The following is a 21,843-nucleotide window of genomic DNA, read 5'->3' as shown; positions in this document are numbered from 1 at the left end:
GCACATATGGGAGACAGCCTCTCATATCGATGTTTCTCTCTCCCCCTTCCTCTCTAAAATCAATTAAAACATATCATTGGGTGAGGAAGTAACTGCTATTTGAAGACATTTTAGAATAAAAAAAAAAATTTTTTTATCCTTTAGTGTATGTTGTCCCAGTACCTTATACTGGCATCCCTTAGATTATTGTACTTTGCAGATACTGCGTTTTTTACAAATTGAAGGTTTGTGTCCCGCAATTTATCAGTGCCATTTTTCCAATAAGCTCAGATGATAGCTTTTTTTGGCAATAAAATATTCTTTAAAGTATGCATAATGTTTTTTTAGACATAATGATATGTTTTTTTTTGTTTGTTTTTTGTTTTTTTTCCTCACCCGAGGACATTTTTTGATATTTTGTTCAGATAGAGTGGGAGGGAGAGAGAGAGAGAGAGAGAGAGAGACATCGATATGAAAGGGACACATCGAGTGGCTGCCACCCGCACAACCCAACCAGGGCCGGGGACAAACTGCAAGCGAGGTACGTGCCCTTAGTGGGAACCGAACCCGGGTCTCTCGGGACCACAGGCTGACGCTCTAACCACTGAGCCAAACCGGCCAGGGCAACATAATGATATGTTTACACCAGACTGTAGTCTGTTAAGTGTGCAATAACTTATATGCATTGGGAAACAAAAAATTCATGTGACTTGCTTTGTTACTATATTCACTCTATTGCACTGGTCTGGAACCAAACCCGCAATATTTCTGGGGTATTACTGTATATACTTACTGCTAAGTGGCTGTGAGATCAAACAAATTCAGCCTGCCTCACAGTATCTATCTAGCCTTGGGTCCAAGTCAAACCTCTGTGTATTAAGAATGGAAAGAAATAACCTTATCAGACTTCTGACTGCTCACTTTGTTTCCTTTTTTAGAGTGACAACCAACAAGCTGCTACTTTCCATTGTCATCTTATTGGAGATAGCCATCCTGGGAGCCCTGGTTTATTACAAATTCTTTCACAAGCATTGAACTTCCTGTAGGGAAGGGTTTGTGGACCAGAACTTTGACCCTGTGAATGAATGGCGTTAGAGATGTGAAATAAGCATATGGCTTCTGTGAGCTAATGGTTCAAGGATGCACTATGTGGCCAGACTCTGGGAAGAGGGAGGGAAGACGGAAAACCAGTAAAATGTGAAGGAACAGCAACAAGGCCAGTGTGATATACCAAGGTAATAAATGCTGTTTATGACTTCTTTAAATTTACATAGTACTCCAACATATTAATAACCTGTGAACTGCAAAAAAAAAAAAAAAATACATTTACAGTAGTATTATTGGTCACCAAAATGGAGAGGGAAAGGAAACTTGACAACTGTGAGAATACACAAATTATCTCATTAAGGCAGTATTGACCAGACGACCGTGTAGTATCTGTCCCCTCACAACTCTGGAATGCCCATTGTGACGAAAATGTGTCAGCACACAGTATTTTCTAAATTCTCACACGTTCTTCATTTTCTGATTCATGTGGTGAGCTGGGAGTAGGAAGTTGGTCATAGACAGTGTGCCCTCCCTCCCTTGTCTGACCAAAACTTGAAGCAATCACATCCACTGCCAGGCCTGCTGTAGCCTTAGCTTCTTCCTCTGAAGTGGCCAGTTGAGGATTGACTTCAACAAGATCCAATGCTGACAGCAACCCTGAAAGAACAAAGTGACAAAACCTCAGAAAATCTCCTAGCTGCTGTGGGTTGTACCACCTGGACAGAATGAGAAGATAAAAAACTAAGTCATTTTCTACTATAAAAGTACCCATTGTCAGGAAGCCCCTTGCAACCTCCTCCCTCTTGGGCATAAATTAAAACACTGCTATATTAGAGAATTGAAAGAAACTTTTAATAAAATATAGCTGTCAGGCTTTCTGGAGAGAATAAAGAAAGAGCTTGGGGGGCATTGGAGCAAGGAGTTTCCAATATTAAGGAACCTTCCAGTTGCCTGCATGTAGTCGTGTGAAGAGGAGAATGCCCACTTCTCACTAGCCAGAACTCTGTTCCCACTTTTCTTTTTATCCTCACCTGAGGCCTTTTTTTGTTTGTTTGTTTCCTTGCATTTATTTTCAGATAGAGTGGGAGGGAGAAACATCGATGTGAGAGAGACACACTGACTGGTCGCCACCCACAGGACCCCAACCAGGACCGGGGACAAACTGCAACCGAGGTATGTGCCCTTAGTGGCAACCGAACCCGGGACCCTCCCGCCGACGCTCTAACAACTGAGCAAAAGTGGCCAGGGCTCTGTTCCCACTTTTGAACTCTGATGCTGTATCTGAATACTTAAGGCACTACATGCCCTGAAGTATAGTTGTTACTGCAGATATTACTCTTGCTCCTGCAGGTCTGAGCGTTGAGGGCAAGTTCCACATCTGACACTGTTTTTAGGTTTCCTATCAGACTGACCCAGTACCTTACACTTGGCCAAGGGAAGATCTGGCCATACTTTAATTTGGATTCCAGTTACCATCTGAGGGTTTGAGAAGGGAAGGTTAGACCAATAGAGCCTGTCCATACCTGCCTTATATCTCTTCTGAACCTCTACCACTCCCACTTCTCCAGGGTAGTTATTATTTTTTTTTAATCCTCGAAGATATTTTTCCTTTTATCTTCGGATAGAACGGGAGGGAGAAACATTGATGTGAGAGAGACACATCGATTGGATGCCTTCCACACAACCCCATCCAGGGTTGGGGATGAACTGTAACCAAGGTATGTACCCTTGGCCGAAATCGAACCCAGGACTCTTTGGTCTGTGGGTCAATGCTCTAATTGCTGAGCCAAACCAGCCAGGACTGGTAATTAACGTTTTAGTTGGGTATTCTGAGTGAAGTTAATCTGCCTCTTCAAGAGTTATCTGAACAAACTAGTATTCGAGAATACAAGTATCTGAGAATATTTAGGGTGGCCATAAAGCCTGGAAACATGGGTGAATATACCTAATGGTTTATTGGTATTACATTATAGTACCTGACATGTTCATTGCCATTACAACTGTTCAGTGTGCTGTCCCTTGTTAGCAATGCATAGTTCAGTGCACTGTGCAGAAGTGGGGTGAGCAGGCACATTACTGGAGCATTCCCACCGATTCCTGCATGTGTATCTGAATTCCACTGACTAAAGCTGGGCCTTCAGCAGAGCCCAGAAGTAATCAAGAGGGTTTGAGAGCCCTGCCTGGTTTGGTTTAGCGGTTAGGGCACCAGCCCATGAACTGAAGGGGCTTGGGTTCGATTCACGGCCCTGGTTGCTGTCATGCAGGAGGTCACCAGTCAATGTTGTCTCCTGCCCCACACTCCACTCTCTAAAAAAAATCAATGGGAAAATATCCTCAGGTAAGGATTAACCAAAAAAAAGAGGGTTTGAGCTATTAAAAATATTTATCACCCATGTTTCCAGATTACTGCCACCTTATAAATTAGTTTAAGCAAACTGTTTTATGTATCTAGTTGACAGTGTTGTGATAGTCTTATAGAAGAGTAACATTATAGCAGGACAGAAAGGGGCAAGGTATGACCACTGCCCAACCAAGTGCTAGAGTTTATCAAGCCCTGGCTCTAGCAGTGTCACTGGTAACCAGAATGGAGAATTGAACTCCCAGGTTCACTGGCCACTAACCCAAGGACATGAACATCTATGATTGTGGGTCTGAGAAGGAGACTACCTTGCCACTGTCAGATCTGATAGGCACTACAGAGAGGGAAAGAGTGCTTGACTAAGAGTCTAGTCGGCTCCAGAGCCAGGAAACCAATTTTCCATATCTATCCCAACTAATTGAGGGTTTCCTATAGCCCTGGGCCTTTCAGTCTGGGGTCTCTATTACTATTTAGACCCTAATTTCATGAGATGGTATTGAAGTATCATGTGGTAGTTGTTTAAATGATGCAATTAAAGGTCATTTAAAGTAGCCTTAAAACCAGAAGCTTTCTGACAGAAATGGAAACGTTTTGTAAATAAGTATGAGTTTTGGGACAGTAACCCGTTGGTAGCCACTCTTGATAATCAAGCATTCATTTTACTAATCTTATTGTCAACCATTCAGCTTCCAGTATTCCTGTATTAAAGCTCCTATTAAACAAGCTCCAGCATAAAACAGCCTATATGAAAGGACCCAAGGTATTATAGCTTTGAAATATCTTCAAGAGAAGCTTTAACTCCACATACTCAACTCCCAGTGAGCCAACCTCTTAATTTTAAGGTAAAAATTGTAACTACTTGGCCTTGCCTTTTAATCTTAATCTGCCTTTAAATAGTTCAGATGCAAAGAACTACGTTAGTGTAGCATGTTATTCTTGTATTTAATAAGTGTTTAAGAAGACAACTTTTTATTCTGTCATGTTCCATATTTTGGTATGAACCAGATGCAAACATGCCTCTAAATGACTATCCTTATTAGCCTGACCACATGACTTTTAGCTATGACAAGTCTAAGCGAAAACAACATCATGAATAGTAGAAAAGATTCCCCTAGCAGACAAGAGGCTTCAGCATATTTAGTTATGTAGTGAACAGGTTGATCACTACTTACCTGTGTTGTGTATTTCCTCAGTAATATACATGCCTTCTCGATAGGTCAGTCCCCCTACAACAGGGGTTCCTGTGGCTGGAGCCAGTGTAGGGTCAAATGCATCAATATCAAAACTCAGATGGATTGGCCTTTGTCTTCTTGAAAGGAGAAGGATAAGAGAAGTCATTTGGCTGTGCATGAATATTCATGCTCCCTACAGATGCAACTCCTTGATTTTGTTGCTGCCAGTCCTGCTACTTTGTTAATACAGCAGACTTCCAGTTTCCTATTTTGAAAGTTACTTAGTATTTGCATATTATCTTTTATATACTATTTTGCCATTTGTTATGTGTGCCTCAGACTCATTCTAATTTATATTTCTGACTTATACTGAGTATTAAAGCCTCTTACATTAATATCTGTCAGTAGAGGGAATTCTTCACTTCCATGACCTTGGGCTCTGGTAGATTCTAATTTCATTTGGATTACAGTTGCATTTATTCTCCAAGTGTAACAGCAGCTGAACTTAACTCTGATTTTTAGGTCTGTGATCTTATCACCTTCCAATTCTGACTTTAACTTTAGCCCAGATGTCCACTGGCTGAAACTAACATACAACACCTGTATGCTAAAAACTAAATTTCTTAACAAGTGGTAGTTAATTACACTAATCATCCAGAAATAAACAGCACTGGGAAAATGCTCTTAAAACTAGCATTTGATTAGTATTCATCTGCCATTTTTATCTACTACCAAGTTTTGCTTAATATAAAACTCCTTTCAGTTGGCCCTGGCCAGTTTGGCTTGATTGGAGCGTCATCATGTACACCGAAAGGTCACAGGTTCGATTCCCAGTCAGGGTGCATACAGGAGGCAACAGATCGATGTTTCTGTCTCTCTTCCTCTCCCTTCCTCGATCTCTAAAATCAGTTTAAATAAGCATATTCTCAGGTGAGGATTAAAAAAGAAAAACAACGTCCTTCCAGATGAAGAAATAGTGAGACTAAGAAGAATAGGACAGTTGGAACAATGAATTCTTCTCATCGCAAAAGATAAACATTAAAAATGGAGCTCAATGTCAGCCTGCAGTCCAGAGAGACCCGGGTTCGGTTCCCGCTAAGGGCATGTACCTCGGTTGTAGTTTGTCCCCGGCCCTGGTTGGTCATGTGGGTGGCAGCCACTTGATGTGTCCCTTTCACGTCGATGTTTGTCTCTCTCTCTCTCCCTCCCACTCTATCTGAACAAAAAATGAAACTATGTCCTCAGATGAGGATAAAAAAAAAAAAAATGGAGCTAAAGAGAAATTCATGTGACAAAGAATATCAGGGCAATGATTTCAAGGAAACCCCCTCCCGACCCCAGAGGAAGAATATGACCTATGTTTTATATTCTCCCTAAATTATTTGAAATTTTTTTATGTACATGTTTTGCTTTTATTTGAAAGAAAAGCTATTATCCTCAAGAGAAAAAGCTAAAGTATGCTGACCCCTGGGAGCTGCTTTATTACCCTGGGGACCTAGAAGTAGACATCTGTTGTAGTTACTTACTTGCCAATCAACAGGTCGAATGTCTGTTCCATGACCTTCTGGATACCAAGTCTATCTACGTCTCTCATGGAAAAATACTGGATATCATAATTCTTTAAAATAAAACTGTAATGAGATATAAAGGAAGGAATCCTTAGTTTAAACAGCATTTTAAATCAAATGCACTTTCAGAGGGGGTTTTGTCTTTATAGTGATCTACAAGTTAAGGCAAGGAACAACCTTATGTTCCATCAAATGGAACATAAGTGGCCAGGATGGGCCCAGAGTTTAACCCTGTATATCAACTTACTGTTCAGGAGGGTCCACATCTCTTAGACCAATATACACGATACTTGGGGAAGAGATACAAGGTTTAATCCAGGAAAATCCTGGGAGCTGTGGCACCTATGAAGAGAGGAATGAACATGATTCATCAAGGATTTTTGATCACACCAAGATAATCACCATGTGCTTCCCATTGTATGCAGTTTGCTTTCTCCTATTTACAGGATATGCTTAATGCAACACAAGAAAGAGAAATGATCCAGAAAGACAACCGAAGAACACAGTATGGCTTTCTCAAGAAGAATAAAAAAAAAACTCTTCTCCTAAAGTGGTCTCGGTTTCTCATTAACTTACTCAAAAAGCAGGAATACTGCTGATTAGCCCTTTTCATATTACTGAATTATTTACAGATTTGTTCTTGAAACATAACCCAGTTATCATCTCAAGTTGCTGACAGCCAGAACACAGATTCTGCCTAATGAATAACCTTTGTTATTCCTGGTTTAGTTTGGTTCCTCACTGAGGGGAGGGATAAACAGATTCTAGTCTATGCCTGGACTCCTGTGTCTTTTGAACAACCTAGAAAATATTACCTAGAGGTAATCATGGTTTACTGAGATTCTAGACCAGTGGGTCTGAAAGTGAGGCCTGGGGGCCTCTAACCAAGAAGTCCTCAGGCCATGGGTGTATCAATCACCAGAGATACCCAGTACCACCTTCCTTTCTTAGATAATTATGAACTCCCTGAGAGCAGGGGCCATCTTTACATCCCTAGCATCTAACAGACTGCCTGGCACATAATAATGTCTGATGAACAAATGAAGGAGTGGTAAGCATTTCTACCCCTGGTAACCCATCCTTCACAGAAATCTTACTGAACTGAACCCTCAAAGCCCCTGCAAGTCGTTCAACCTTTTTTTTTTTTTTCCATTTTGGTCTACTGACCTTGTCCTGAAGTTCTCTGAGGAGAAATGAAACCGGCTGTCCATGGAGACATCCAGATGAAGTGGTGAGGGGTGTGTTGATATCAGCATGGGCATCAACCCAGATCACACAAAGGTCTGGGCAGTGCCGGGCGTGGCCACTAATGGTACCAATTGCCAGGCTGTAAAGAACAAATACAGTTGACCCTTGAACAACATGGTTTGAACTGCATGGATTTTTTTTTCCCAATAAGTACCTGTAACTATTTTCAATTCACAGTTGGAAGTCTGTGGATGAGAAGGGCCAACTGTATGCATTGATCTATGCCATTTTAGATAAGGGACTTGAGTGTCCACTGATTTTGGTACTGTTGGGAGGGTCTTGGAACTAATCCCTTCCAGATACCAAAGGACAACTTAAGTTTTTGGTGAGTCAAGTTATACTTGGATTTTTAACTGCACAGTGGGGGGTGGTGCCCTTAACCCCCGAGTTGTTCAAGGGTCAACTGTACAGTAATCTTCAAGGCCCTCTGCTTGGCAAACATCACCAATAACAAATATCCTTAGCCAGTGCAGCTCACACTTTGTCCTAAGGGCAAAGTCGGCCCCAGACTGAGGCTGGATTTGGAAGAGACGAATCCCTGGGACTGTAGTTCCCAAAGATTAACCTTGAGTAAGTTAGGGAAAAATTGAAGGCTCTAAAGGTTCAGAACTGACCATTGGTTGTCCTCCTTGAAGTGTGACAGATGTCATTACTGCCCCCAAATCCCTAAAATTTGATCCATTAGCCCCCAACCCCAAAAAGGACCCTAAATATTTGTTCAAGAATGAAATCCAGTTCAAGGATGTGGTCTATATGTAACAACTCAAATATTGCTTAATACCTCGTAAGGGAAACCAAAGAGATCTAATAATCACTTTAAAAAAATTAGTTACATTAACTTTTTAAGGATGAAAATCAGTCTTACAGCTTTTAAAAATATATGATACTTTCTAAAATGAAAATCAAAGTCAAGTCTTTAAAGTAACGGCAACTCGCCCGGCCAGTGTGGCTCAGTAGATTGAATGTCTTCCCATGGACTGAGGGGTCTGGTTCTATCCTGTTCAGGGCACGTGCCTGGGTTTCAGGGCTCGATCCCCAGTAGGGCGCATGCAGGAGGCAGCCAATATGATGTTTCTCACATCCATATTTCTATCTCCCTTCCTCTCTCTCTAAAAAATCAATAAAACCATAAATAAGTGTAACAGCAACCCAGTTAAAGACCTCATTTAGAGCACTGAATAAAGTATAAGTTTATTTGCATGTTATAAACATTAGAATGACATTCAAGTATCATTGTTTCTGTTTTTGCCTTTCCTTGTCCTTGGTCTCTGCTTACATTAGCCAACTGTCTCAACTATTGGAATATAGCTGATAAAAGTGATTAGAAAGCCGCCCAGCTTCCCAGTACCCAAAGAATTTGACATAGATGGGAAATGCAGCTTAACCACATTAGGAACGAACTGTCGCCATCATTGGCGAATATAGCATGAGGTAGCATTTTGAGCTGCATGCCCCACCCACCTAGGGCCTTTTCGAGGAATAGCATGGTCTAGAGCGAAAAGCAGTGGATTAAGTCAGAATGCTGGGGTTCTTTTGCCCCAGGAAGAGGTATATGATCTAGGATAAGTCCTCTGATTTCTCTAGACTTCAGTTTCCTTTTCAATAAGATAGGGATAATTATCTCAGCCTGTTTGAGTCAAGAGTTAGTTTGATGATTAAGGCAATACTGTATGTATATGGAGCAGAGTGACCTAAAAATTCCTCTTCTTTTAAAATGTTCAGTAGCGTGCCCTGGCCAGTTTGGCTCAGCAGTTTGAGCGTTGGCCTGCAGACCAAGGAATCCCAGGTTTGATTCCGGCCAAGGACATGTGTCTTGGTTGCTGTTCATCCCCGGCCCCAGTTGGGGTCATGCAGGTGGCAACCAATCGATGTCCCTCCCACCCATCTAAAGATAAATGTAAAACTATCCTCAGGTGAGGCCCTGGCCAGTTTGGCTCAGTGGTTGGAGCATTGGCCTGCAGTCCAGAGAGACCTGGGCTCGGTTCCCGCTAGGGGCGTGTGTCTTGGTTGCAGTTTGTCCCTGGCCCTGGTTGGTCGTGCGGGTGGCAGCCACTTGATGTGTCCCTTTCACATCGATGTTTCTCTCGCTCTCTCTTCCTCTCTCTCCCGCCAACTCTATCTGAACAAAAAATGGAAAAAATGTCCTCGGGTGAGGATAAAAATATATATATATATATATCCTCGGGTGAGGATATTTAAAATAAATAAAATGTTCAATAGCTATTCAGGTTTTCTTTTCTTTTTTATCCTCACCCGAGGACATTTTTCCATTTTTTGTTCAGATAGAGCGGGAGGGAGAGAGAGAGAGAAACATCGATGTGAAGGGACACATCGAGTGGCTGCCACCCGCACGACCAACCAGGGCCGGGGACAAACTGCAACCGAGGTACATGCCCTTAGGGGGAACCGAACCCGGGTCTCTCTGTACCGCAGGCCGACGCTCCAACCGCTGAGCCAAACCGGCCAGGGCAATAGCTATTCAGGTTTTACAGTTATCCCTTCCAGTCTGGAATCTTCCAGATAGCGTAGGTTTTAGCACTGAATAGGAAATTGGGAGTAGTGACAGGGCTGCAGTATAGAACCTATGGACAAAATAAAGCCAAGGACTATGATAATGACATTGATAAGCAGTCTCCAAATAGTGAGACAATTGAGAAGACAGACAATATAAATGAACTTTGAAAGACAGCACTGAGCTAAGAGGCAGGAGACCTACACTCTGGTTGGCCTAACTGAGTCTCAGTAGAGAACCTGGGACTACTTTCTTCTACCTAAAATTTTATTCATAATGAGGAATTTACTTGCCTTTCCAGTTGTAACAAAGATTTAACTTCTGTTAAGTGATCTGTAAATCTCTCTAAGCACCTTAAGAAAAATTGGTAAATTGGATCTCAAAAGAAAAGTTAATTGCCTAGAGCCCAGCCAGTATGGCTCTGTGGTTGAGCGCTGACCCATGCACCAAGAGGTCACAGGTTCAATTCCTGGTCAGGGCACATGCCCAGGCTGTGGGCCAAATCCCCAGTGGGGGGCCAGTCGGTATTCTCTGTCATCAATGTTTCCATCTCCCTCTCCCTTCTCTAAAATCGATAAAGAAAAAAATTTTTTTAAGTTAATTGCCTAGAAAAGTCACACTGAATTTGAATCTCAGCTCTACTTCCTGGCTCTAGATCTTGGGTAAGTTATCTAACATCTGACCCTTAGTGTTCCCAGCAGTAAATCCTATAAAACTATATTTGCTTCATGTTATTATTATGATGACTAAGAGTATATATGAAGTGCTCAATACTCCTAGTGCTTACTTTTTTTATCCTCACCCGAGGACATTTTTATATGTATCTTCAGATAGTGTGGCAGGGAGAGAGTGGAGAAGAGAGAGAGAGAGAGAGACATCGATGTGAGAGAGACACATCGACTGGTTGCCACCCACACGACCCAATTGGGAATGGGACAAACTGCAACCGAGGTACGTGCCCTTGGTGGGAACCGAACCCGGGACTCTCTGGTCCGCTCTAACCACTGAGCCAAATTGGCCAGGGCAATGCTCCTAGTACTTAAATGCTGTTTTTTCTAACAAAGACCTTCATTACTTAGTTCAAATCATACATACTCCCCTGTGAAATCTGACTACTCTAGCCAAGACTAATCTCTGAAATTCCATAGAATAATTTTTTTCATTCCATGTGTATTTATTTTATATAGGCCCAACAGATCACAAGTTTCCCACACTCCCTAGTGCTGCTTGAGAATACATCAGAACAGTGCTCAATACAGTACATGCTGATTCACCAAGAAAGGAAGGATCTATTGTGTCAGTCACCTAGAGTTAGTTACTGTGGAGGTAGAGCATGCATTCATATGACAAGAGGGGAATTTGGGACAAACCTATTAGCAGGAATGCTTTTAAAAACACATATTTTCAGCCTATTGATATATCCTTCCAATTTTCCCAATAGCCAAATGGAAGTCATAAGAGTTTCTCAAGAATGCTTTCCAAGAGGTAAGCACGAAACACTGGACTGTGTCTGAATACTTTGCTTAGTCTACCTCTGAGGTTGTCCTAACAAAATCACTTGTGCCTCCAGCAGCTCATTATCTTAAGACATCAAAATGCTATTATGTATTGTCAACCTTAAAAAGTTAGCCAGTTTTTCTCCAGGAAAAATGTGTTTCTTCGGGAACAGCATTGTAATCCAGAACATGCAACCATGTGGGCCACATACAAGTCCACGGAAACAAAGGAGAGGAGATTCTTTATAGAGGGGAAAGAAGTTGGGAGGGCTGTTACCAAGAATTCCTCCTGCTGTGCTTCAAGATCAAGGGACAGGGCACGACAGCTTCATGTTCTGGCCTCCCTGCTTCACACGAGTTTCTGTTTATTAACTTTTTTTTACATCATAGCCAAAAATTCTGAAGGGTATTTTACTCAGGAAACAGACAAGCTCATTGAGTAGCCCAAAGCACCAGGCAATCTAGCCCCACCACCACTGGCTCCCAGCTTACCTGTGGTCTCCTCCCAGTGTGACACAGCTGTAGCCACTTGACACTGCTCTACTAACTACCTCAGTCAATTCCTGGTTGGCAAGACCCACTGAGCGAGGATTCACTATCAGGTTGTTATAGAGATCATCTTTAGGGACTGGAGTGAAACTCAAATCTCCAAAGTCTTTTAGGCGGCAGCCTGGAAACAAGTGGAGGATAATAAGATTAATTGGATTTAAATAACAAATAAAAATGTCCGGCCAATGTGGCTCAGTGGTTGAGCGTTGACCCATGCACCAGGAGGTCGCAGATTCCATTCCTGGTCACAGCACATGCCCAGGTTATGGGCCCAATCCCCAGTGAGGGGCATGCAGGAGGTGGCCAATCCATGTTCTCTCTCATCGATGTTTCTATCTCTTCCTTTCTCTCTAAAATCAATAAAGAAAAATATTTTTAAGAAAAATATCAATTGGAAATGTTATTCCAGCTCTTACTGGCCAGGGCCACAAATAATAACTTGTGACAAAGTATACATCATTCTCATTTTGTCACAGTAAAATTCAAATGTAACATGACTAGCAGGATTACCACCTAGCAATCCTTTTGGGGAGATTCTATTAGGTACACCATTTTGCATATTAAGGGGTTTTAGAAAGTGAAGCCCAGAAAGGTTAACTGACTAACAGTCACAAAATTTGGAATAATTAGACCTCTATTCCAGAGTTATAGCATGGAAGTAAGATACCAAGAGGAACCAGCAGGATTTAAAGAAAGTTAATTTAGGACAAAAATACATATACAGAAAGTTTCATGTTATAAACCTAGGTCTCACACAGCTGCTGAATGCCAGAAGCAGGATCCAAATCCAGGCCATCTGCTCCCAAAGTTTGTATTCTTGACTTTATCTCCCAAAGCCTCCCTCTTGATTGTGACACTTTAAGAACTAGATAGTCCTCTCTGAAGAACGAACAAGATGGTGGACATGGAGCTGGAGCAGAAGCAGACCTGCAAGGTCCCCTATCGGGGCCTTCACCTTGCCCAGCTGCTGGACATGGCCTCCCAGCAGCTGTCACTGTGAGGCAGCTGCACAGTGCCCAGCAGCTGCGGAAGTGGCACCTGAAGCCCTGATCAGAGCCAACCAGGAGAGAGAAGCCAGGCTGAAGATGCACCTGCGGGACAGGATCATCCTGTTCAAGACAGTGGACAACATGGTGGGTGTCTACAATGGCAAGACCTTCACCCAGGTGAGAATCAAACCAGATATGATTGGCCACTACCTGAGCAGGTTCTCCATTGCCTACAAAAGCCCATGAAGCAAGGCTGGCCAGGCATCGGGGCACCCATTACTGCTTCACTCCCCCCAAGTAGCTTGTTTGGCCAATAAAAGCACTGATTTCTTTAAAAAAAAAATTTTTTTTTTAAATATAACTAGTGATATATTCTGACAGTAAGCTGTAACATTTTCCCACTCAGGTTCACATATTCCAGTGAATGATACCGGTCACTACACCTTAATTTTTATCTTTGTTGTAAGTACTAGTCTTTCCATCTTTGCCACATTTGGGGTGAGGACTAAATAATCCAATTCTATCAGGAAGGGATCTGAACCACCAGACAACAGAACGTTACCATATACTGTATCCTTAAGACCCTGCTTCTTAAACTAGTACAGGTATGTTGGGGGAGGAGGGGAACTGGTCGTAGGATAGACATCCTAAGATTTGCAGAGAATTGTGTTATTGCATTAAGACCAGCATGGATCTATCTTTGATTTGTACAGTTTTGAGCTATACCTTTAGAATCCAAAGCCAAGCTATTGATAAGTGTAACAATTTGAGAAGCTATGGCTTGTAACTGAAGCTTAACAGTAACTTGGGACATAAGACCAAGATCACCACCAGAAGTGATACTGGGAACAAAATAGAAAACCTTATCCTATTCTCAAAGGTAAGATGTACCTGCAGCTAGAATTCTGTATGTATCTTTTGGTCACTGCATTAAAAAAAATAATAATTTAAAAGGCCTAGAACTAGAGATGATCTGGACAACTAAATAAGAAGAAAAGGGGGAAGGTGTTGAAGTAGGAGAAGAAGAATATAACAGGCCAAATACATTGAACCTAGAGGAGAAAAAGCTAAACAAACATCTATAAAAATCTTTTAAAAAGAAAGGAAAAAAAGCCATGAGTAAAGTCATTATGTACTTTAGCAAACCTCAAAATATGCAAGGACACTTTAGATTTAAGAGATATGAAGCTTAGCCCTGACCTGTTTTGCTCAGTGGTTAGAGCGTCAGCCTGTGAACCAGGGAGTCCCGGGTTCAGTTTCCGCTAAGGGCATGTACCTCGGTTGCAATTTGTCCCTGGTCATGGTTGGGGTCCTGTGAGTGGCAACCTGTTGATGTGTCTCTCTCACATCGATGTTTCTCTCTCTCTCTCTCTTCCTCCCTCTCTCCCTCCTGCTCTATCTGAAGATGAATGGAAAAATGTCCTCAGGTGAGGATAAAAAAAAAAGATGAAACTTGAGCTAACTTTCAAGTTAATATCAGGTCTTGCCATTGTTGGCTCCACAGTCTTAGGCTGGGCAGGTTTGGAATGGTAGTCCCTACACTTGGATGCTTCTACTTCCATTTCCATGTTTATCTCTGCACCTCCTTAAACCACATGAAGCATTTAGGTTCTTACTAGGTCTAAGCCACCAGGGCATGTCTGATGTTTTATATTAGGTGTATAATCTAAGTAATAATGTTAATATTAACTAATTTTTTAAAACAACTTTTATTTAATCCTCACATGACCAAGAAGTAGTACATGGGAATGAAAGCAATCAACCTGGTGGATATGTAACAACATGGGGAATGCTCAAGTCCAGTCATGGAATCTAGGATGCAGACTCAGAGAAATGGGACAGAAAACTACTTGACTCACTATTATTTACTTATCAGAAGAAAGCTGCATAAAGCCTAAAAAGGAACCCAAAGAGAAGTTGGCAATCTTCTAGCAACACTCTCCAAGGAAGAGAGGCTGAATTTCATAAAAGGATTTTGGTCACTGAATGTGTAACTCTGTTGAGTGGATCACTAGATTCATTCACAGGCTGGATGGTAGATTCTTCAAGATTATGCAACTCCATTTGTTCCGATTCCTTGCTCACTGAACAGCTCTCTGGTTATTCACTTAGTCTCCCAATGCCCTCATGTTAGTAAGAGGGCTTCCTGACAGTGGATGCTGGCAGGGCTGTTGCTCACCACAATTATGCATGGGCATTTGGGGCTGTACAGCATGGTTGGCATGAATCTCTGGGTCTGACAGCCTGCTAAACTCTGCACATATCAAGACTTACGTTCCTGGAGGGCCAGACTCCCTGAAGGGATTAACATCTTGAGAGGCCCTACCCTATGTGACTCCCAACGCTGCTCTTTAATTTCCACAATAACTCCCGGGTAAGAACCAGGGGAAATGAGTGCTAAAGGAGTGAAAGGAAATTTAGTGATATTTGGGGCGATCAAGGAATGACTCCTACAACAAGTAAAGTTGGTACCAGTACTATTTTGTTAATTTTTGTTATTTTCTTTCCTTACGGGCCATAGAACTTTTTTGTTAAGTTGACAAGGAAGTGCCTAATGATGGAAGTCCCTTGTCCCACTCCCTAGGTAGACCTTTATGCATAAACATCATCCACACTATTCTTTTAAATAAGGTTGTTAGAGTAAATTGCTGTAATGAATCCTCCCCAAAACAATGGCTCAAACACAGTGAATTGGTTTCTTGTTCATTTACCATCAGGTGGATATTCTAGGTCAGCAGGAGGCTTTCCTTCATGCAGCCATTCAGAGACCAGGCTCCTTCTGGCTTGTGGCTCTGCCACCCATGGCCCCGGGTTCAAGGCAGTGCAGAGAAAGAAAACAGAGAGAAGGCACACCTCTCCTGTAAAGACCCTGGTCTAGAAGTGACACATCACTCCTGCTCACAGGGCACTGGCCAGCAAATGCAGGTCTACGTTACATCCGGAAGATGATGAGAATGGATTCTGGCAGACGGCAAAATGAGTTCTTACAAACTCTACTGCCATAACTTCTGAGTGATTAAGAACTCAAATGCTAAAGCTTGTGTTGCTGATCCTAACTATTGGTGATCCTGACCATTCCAGTTCATTAGAGTTGAATCAGTGAATATACTATGCCATCCTGATATAGCCCCTTAGGAGCTTTCTCCGCTAATGCCTACAATTCAATCGCATCGTAGCACCCAAAGGACTAGCGGAATAGAGCCCAGCATTTTTTTTCCCCCTCACCCGAGGACATTTTTGTATTTATCTTCAGATAGAGCGAGAGGGAGAGAGGGAGGAAGAGAGAGAGAGAGAAACATCGACATGAGAGAGAGACATTGAGTGTTTGCCACCCACATGACCGCAACCGGGGCTGGGGACAAACCGCAATCGAGGTACATGCCTTTAGCGGGAACCAAACCCGGGACTCTCTGGTCCGCGGGCCAACGCTCTAACCACTGAGCCAAACTGGCCAGGGCTCAGCATCGGTTTCTAAAGAGTGAACAAGGGCCTGAAAGAAGAACTGTACTTGCCTTGTTTGGAAAATGGTTGAGCAATTTAATAGAAATGAGAAGTTTGCATATTGGAGCAATGCAATATGAGGTCATAGAGAACATGATTTGCAACCCACAGTCCAAACACAGTTTCTGAGAAGTGGGGAGCTGATGGGAGGTTCTTTTCTGGTTAGAGCCTGATGTATTGAGTAATAATGAAGCTATGACCTCATCAGAGTGCTGTGGCAAATCTAGTTCAAAAGGCACAAGAATTGGCCTAAATTTTTTTTTTATCCTCAGATCGAGGACATTTTTTTTCTTTATTGATTTTTAGAGAGAGAGGAAGGGAGAGGGACACAGAGAGAGAAACATCAATGCGAGAACATTGATTGGCCACCTCCTGCATGCCCCCCACTGGGGATCAGACCCACAACCTGGGCATGTGCCCTGACCGGGAATCAAACTGGCGACCTCCTGGTACATGGATTGACGCTCAACCACCGAGCCACATCAGCTGGGCAGATCGAGGACATTTTTGCATTTATTTTCAGATAGAGTGGGAGGGAGAGGAGGAGGGAGAGAGAGAGAGAAACATTGACATGAGAGAGACACATCAAGTGGTTGCCACCCACACGACCCTAACCAGGGTCAGGGACAAACTGCAACCAAGGTTGCAGCCATTAGCTGGAACCAAACCCGAGACTCTCTGGACTGCGGGCCAATGCTCTAACTGCTGAGCCAAACTAGCCAGGGTCTCACTAATTTTTTTTAATTTTACATTTTTTTAATCCTCACCTGAGGATACTTTTCCAATGATTTATTTTGAGAGTGGAAGGGAGGGAGCGAGGGAGGGAGGGAGGGAGGATAGAGAGAGAGAGAGAGAGAGAAACATTGATGTAAGAGAGACACATTGCAAGACCCCAAGTGGAGCCAGGGATCAAACCTGCAACCCAGGTACATGCCCTTGACAGGGATTTGAACCTACGACCCTTTGGCACTCAGGCTGATGCTCTAACCACCAAGCACACCAGCCAGGGCAGCCTCACCAATTTTTAAAGAATCTCAGAGTGATAGTGAAAAGAGCAAACACTGTAATATAGAAAGGGTATCTTCCTGTCATACTTGAGGGAGCTGTCCCATTCTTGAACTTTTTTTGTGCTTTAGGTCAACTCATCTGCAAATCTAGATCAGATGAGACATGTTTTATTGCTGCTCTTTCTTCTCTTTTAAGAAGACACCGAGGACAGAACGAACCTGAAACATCAAGGAAGCTCATATGACAAACAGATTTGGAACCAACTTGAAAAGGCACTCGTGTGTGATTTGCAGTGGGAAAAGTAAAGACTAACACGGCCTCATTGCTTCTCTCCCAGCACTGGTAATAAAAATACACTGAATACCATTAAGATCTTTTAGGCCCAGGTGTCACCTTTGGCCTTGATAAACATCTCCAGGCTCCACTGGAGTGAAATGAGAACACAAGTGCATCAACAGAATGACACAACCAGCTGGTAGGGAAGAAATCAAAACAGCCCTACCTGACCTCAGCAGTCCGTAGACAGCACTTCTATTTAGGGTCCTGATCACTAGTGAATCCCTGCGAGAAGCCAGTGACAGGAAAGAAGGGAAAGGAACATGATTACCTGCCTCCACACACCCCACCACGCTAGATACTTTACAGATAGCTGCTAATCCTCACATCCTCTGCTGGTATCATACTTTAGAGGGAGAAATTCGGCCAAGTTAAATAGCTCCAACTGTTTAGAGCAAGCCTGAATGACCGTTTGGTTGGAGACTCACAGAAGACAATGTTATGAGTGAGCAGGCATTTTTGAATAGCATAAAAGTAACTCCGGTTTCCTTACTGCTCTGACTTCCACTTATAGGGAGCTCCAGCTGCTCCCAAGTCTCCCAGAAAGTCGGGAGAGATGGGTTTTGAAGTGAGCTGGCACACGGGAGAGCCCAGTGAGCCCCAGGTAGTCCATTGGCAGAACAGTGGATTTGGAGAAAACCTAGGGGCCCACCATTGTGCAGTTTTTTCAAACTGTGCCTGAATAGGATGGAGTGTTTATGACTTGACAGGAATAACAAGTCAGTGAAACCTGGAGAAAAACAAAGATGCTGAGATCTCTTTTGGTGCTGAGACTACTAATCCTAATGGCTTTTAAAGTTACAGACTCAAACTAATACTAGAATTTCCTTTGCATGGGCTTTCCTGTGTGACCTGCAGTGGGAAAAAGCAAAGCTCCATGTAGACTGACACAGCCTCATTGCTTCTCTCCCAGTGCTGGTAATAAAAATACACTGAGTACCATTAAGATCTTTTAGGCCCAGGTGTCACCTTTGGCTTTGATAAGAAGGTGGCCCTGGGCATCCTGGCCAGTGAGTTCAGACATGTCCATCTAACATGTTCAGACGGGTCCATCTATACCTGAGTTAACCTCTTGATCAACTGATACAACATGGTGTTAATAGATGTCTTTGCATAAATGTGATCTTTGAGTAAAAAAATAAACTAAAAAATTTGGCTCTAGACATGTAATTGAGATGACTTGCAACACCATTTATGTTTCCTGATAATCGCTTCTCCAGCTACATCTGTCCTTTCCAGAAGAGAACAGAGCACTCTGAAGACAGGCTTAGTAACAGATGCCCCTATGAACCAAACTCATGTCAACCCTCTGAGCACCTCTGCATCATAGTGAGTCAGCTCCGTCTTCACCATCAGTCAGCTGACGGCACCCAGCAGCCTAGTTCCAGCACAGGCAGGGGTGGGGATAAGAGGAGGGTTCCTGTGGCTTCATAAGTCACTACAACAAAACCAACTTCCCTCATTCAGGACAAGACTGTTGAGCTTCACCAAAAAATGATCTGCTGACAAACTTCAAGCTAATTCCAATATCTAACCACTGGAAGAGACAGCAACAATCCCTGGGCATGAAGTACTGCCCTTCAAAATGAGATCTTTTTTTCTTTTTGAAATTCTTGATACTTCACCTTGTTCCAGAAAGGACTTAAAGGGAAACATATCAGGCTAGTGACTACAACTCTGCCAGTTGACAGTCCATATGTATAGCTCCATGCCCCAGACCCTGGACTAACATCATGATGAGTGTTCCCCAGGAACCTTCAATTAGACCACATTCCATGCTACTCTGGGATGAGAGCAGAGAGCTGAACATCGTCCCATGCCCATCTTGCTGCAGTGGGTCAAGGCCATAACAGATGCAAAGGAAGAATTCCTACCCTCTGGCTCATAACTTCCTAGAAGAGTCAAGATGTCCAACCAAGTACAGTTTCTAAGCTTGTCCTACCTCCCACAGTTGTTACAAGGATTACATGAAATAAGAAAAGACCTACATATGTCAAGAGTTACATCAGTTCTGGATGAGGCATACTTGTGATTTTTCTCCTGCAGGGGAAGAAGACATTTCCTTTCTTCCCTTCTAGGTTCTTTGGTTGAATCCACTCCCCTAGATAACTGGAGAAGGGGGTAGGTGATTAGGGCTTCACAGGGAAAGAAGACAATTCACAGGAAGATGGGAAGAGCAAATTTTTAGTAAACAAATGTTTGCCAAACTAGGCAGAAATGGAGGACCTTGGACTTTGAACAAACAGGACCTGCCTGCCAAGCTCCCTCCAGGTTACCACACCTAGCCCATACTCTTTGCAGTTAATCTCTGGTGATAATTCTCTTCCTGGACCAGCCTTCTATCTAAATTCATTTAGGCAGTTAAAGGGGAAATAAAAAGCTCTTGCTGAGTCTTCTGGGCCTTGATTGACTTCAGCTGAAAGTAACCCAAATGCTGAAGAGGCACATTTTGGGGAGGCTTATTTTTAACCCCTTCACTCCCACCTGACACTTTTTCTTTTCCTTGAAACTGATGGTATAATTTAAGACTTCCCAAAACCTGTTTGTAATATGACTGTCATTTTATTTATTTTTTTTCTTTATTGATTTTTTTTTCTTTATTGATTTTAGAAAGGGAGAGAGAACATCGATTGGCCACCTCCTGCATGCCCTCCACGGGGGATTGGGCCCATAACCTGGGCATGTGCCCTACCAGGAATTGAACCGGCGACCTCTTGGTGCATGGTCAGTGCTCAACCACTGAGCCAAGAGAAACATCAACTGGTTGCCACCCATACGACCCCAACCAGGGCCGGGGACAAACTGCAACCGAGGTACATGCCCTTAGTGGGAACCAAACCCAGGTCTCTCTGGTCTGCAGGTTGACGCTCTAACCACTGAGCCAAACTGGGCAGGCTGACTATGTCATTTTTAAAGACAGACATTTTGGTGAGAATTAGAAAACAAAAACAGGCCCATTGATTTATCATTATAATGGTTCCTAAAGAGTCCAGCTCTCACACGCAGCTCAGATTTTCTACATTCCCTATGAAAGAATATAAAGGCAAGGCGATGCAGACAAAAAAAGAAAAGGCTCTGTAATACATCTGACCAAGAGTAACATTACAGGGGGATGTGCCCATAAAATTCTAACTGGGCAGATCATGGTGGGTAGTCAGGCACAGGACTGTAAAAGGTTCATCTTTGCCTTAAGCAAGCCCTGTCCATTGTTCTTGTGCATCTAGGTTGACACACTTTGGAAATGACAGAAGTAATCCTCTTTGCCAGACCTTTTCTGTAGTCACCCTCAAAGGAGCACATAATCTTAGCTATCCTGTACCTTGTTTTCTCCCACTTCATGTAATCTTCTTTACTTACCTCCTTAATCCCAAATGTATAAAAGAAACTGTCAAAATGTCATACTCCAGAGCATCCAAATTTTGGTTCCCAGCATGTCACCAGTTTGGCTCAAATAAACCCTTACATCGAAATTACTTGGAGTAGTCAGCATGATTCTGAAGAAGCCTGCCTAGATCACCCTGTGGACCTGAGTCTAGTGCTAGGCACCTGCGCATGTCCATCGTGCCCCACCAGCTCCCTGCTTTCCATTGGGTGAACTTGGATGAGTTTTCTCTTGGAATTCTAGACCTCCCAACTTTAAGTGGCAGGTCCTGACTTTATTTGAGCTGTTCTTATGAAATCCTTGAGGTGGATAAGGGTTAAGACAACCTAGGGAAAGGGGAAAAAATTTGGTGACTGCTTTTAATTTTAGCTTTTTATTGTATTGCTTACTGAGAATCTGAACAAAAGCTTTACTGGTAAATGAGAGACTGAACTCTCTTCAGTTCTGAGATAGGACACTTGCTCCCCCCACCCAAATCTGGGTGCTCTTAGATGACTACGGGTCTTTGTGAGGTTGCCTGAGGAGAAATGTCCGCCAGGGCTTCCGAAGCAGTCCTGCCGGGACGCCCACCACATTTGGCTCACCCAGTGATGCGCAGGCTGGTTTTCCCTGGGAGTCTGCAGACTCTCCAGATTTTAAAGGAAACTAAAACTAATGTGGGAAATCGTGTCTCTGAGGCCAACAAGCCTAATCACAG

The 21,843-nt window shown here is 42.9% G+C and overlaps 2 protein-coding genes and 1 pseudogene across 2 annotated transcripts in view; 2 read left to right on the top strand and 1 right to left on the bottom strand.

Moving 5' to 3' along the window:
• Positions 1-1,302, top strand: part of VTI1B (vesicle transport through interaction with t-SNAREs 1B) — a 30,929-nt gene extending 29,627 nt beyond the window's left edge. Inside the window, exon 6 of the mRNA XM_036259235.1 lies at positions 918-1,302. Within this exon, the coding sequence (XP_036115128.1) occupies positions 918-1,014 (97 nt within the window). The 3' untranslated portion in view covers positions 1,015-1,302. The remainder of the gene's footprint in view (positions 1-917) is intronic.
• The window catches only part of ARG2 (arginase 2), a 43,832-nt gene continuing 23,194 nt past the window's right edge, over positions 1,206-21,843 (bottom strand). Inside the window, exons 3-8 of the mRNA XM_036259192.1 lie at positions 11,874-12,051; positions 7,293-7,452; positions 6,373-6,467; positions 6,084-6,188; positions 4,558-4,694; positions 1,206-1,683 (exon numbers count right to left, since the gene is read on the bottom strand). Of these exons, the coding sequence (XP_036115085.1) occupies positions 1,478-1,683; positions 4,558-4,694; positions 6,084-6,188; positions 6,373-6,467; positions 7,293-7,452; positions 11,874-12,051 (881 nt within the window). The 3' untranslated portion in view covers positions 1,206-1,477. The remainder of the gene's footprint in view (positions 1,684-4,557; positions 4,695-6,083; positions 6,189-6,372; positions 6,468-7,292; positions 7,453-11,873; positions 12,052-21,843) is intronic.
• Positions 11,249-13,236, top strand: LOC118640994 (annotated as a pseudogene).

This window comes from Molossus molossus, unplaced genomic scaffold, assembly GCF_014108415.1.
Source record: "Molossus molossus isolate mMolMol1 unplaced genomic scaffold, mMolMol1.p scaffold_m16_p_1, whole genome shotgun sequence".
NCBI classification, from domain to species: Eukaryota; Metazoa; Chordata; class Mammalia; order Chiroptera; family Molossidae; genus Molossus; species Molossus molossus.
Note: the sequence above shows the minus strand (reverse complement) of the source record. Positions and strands in the feature narration are given on the sequence as shown.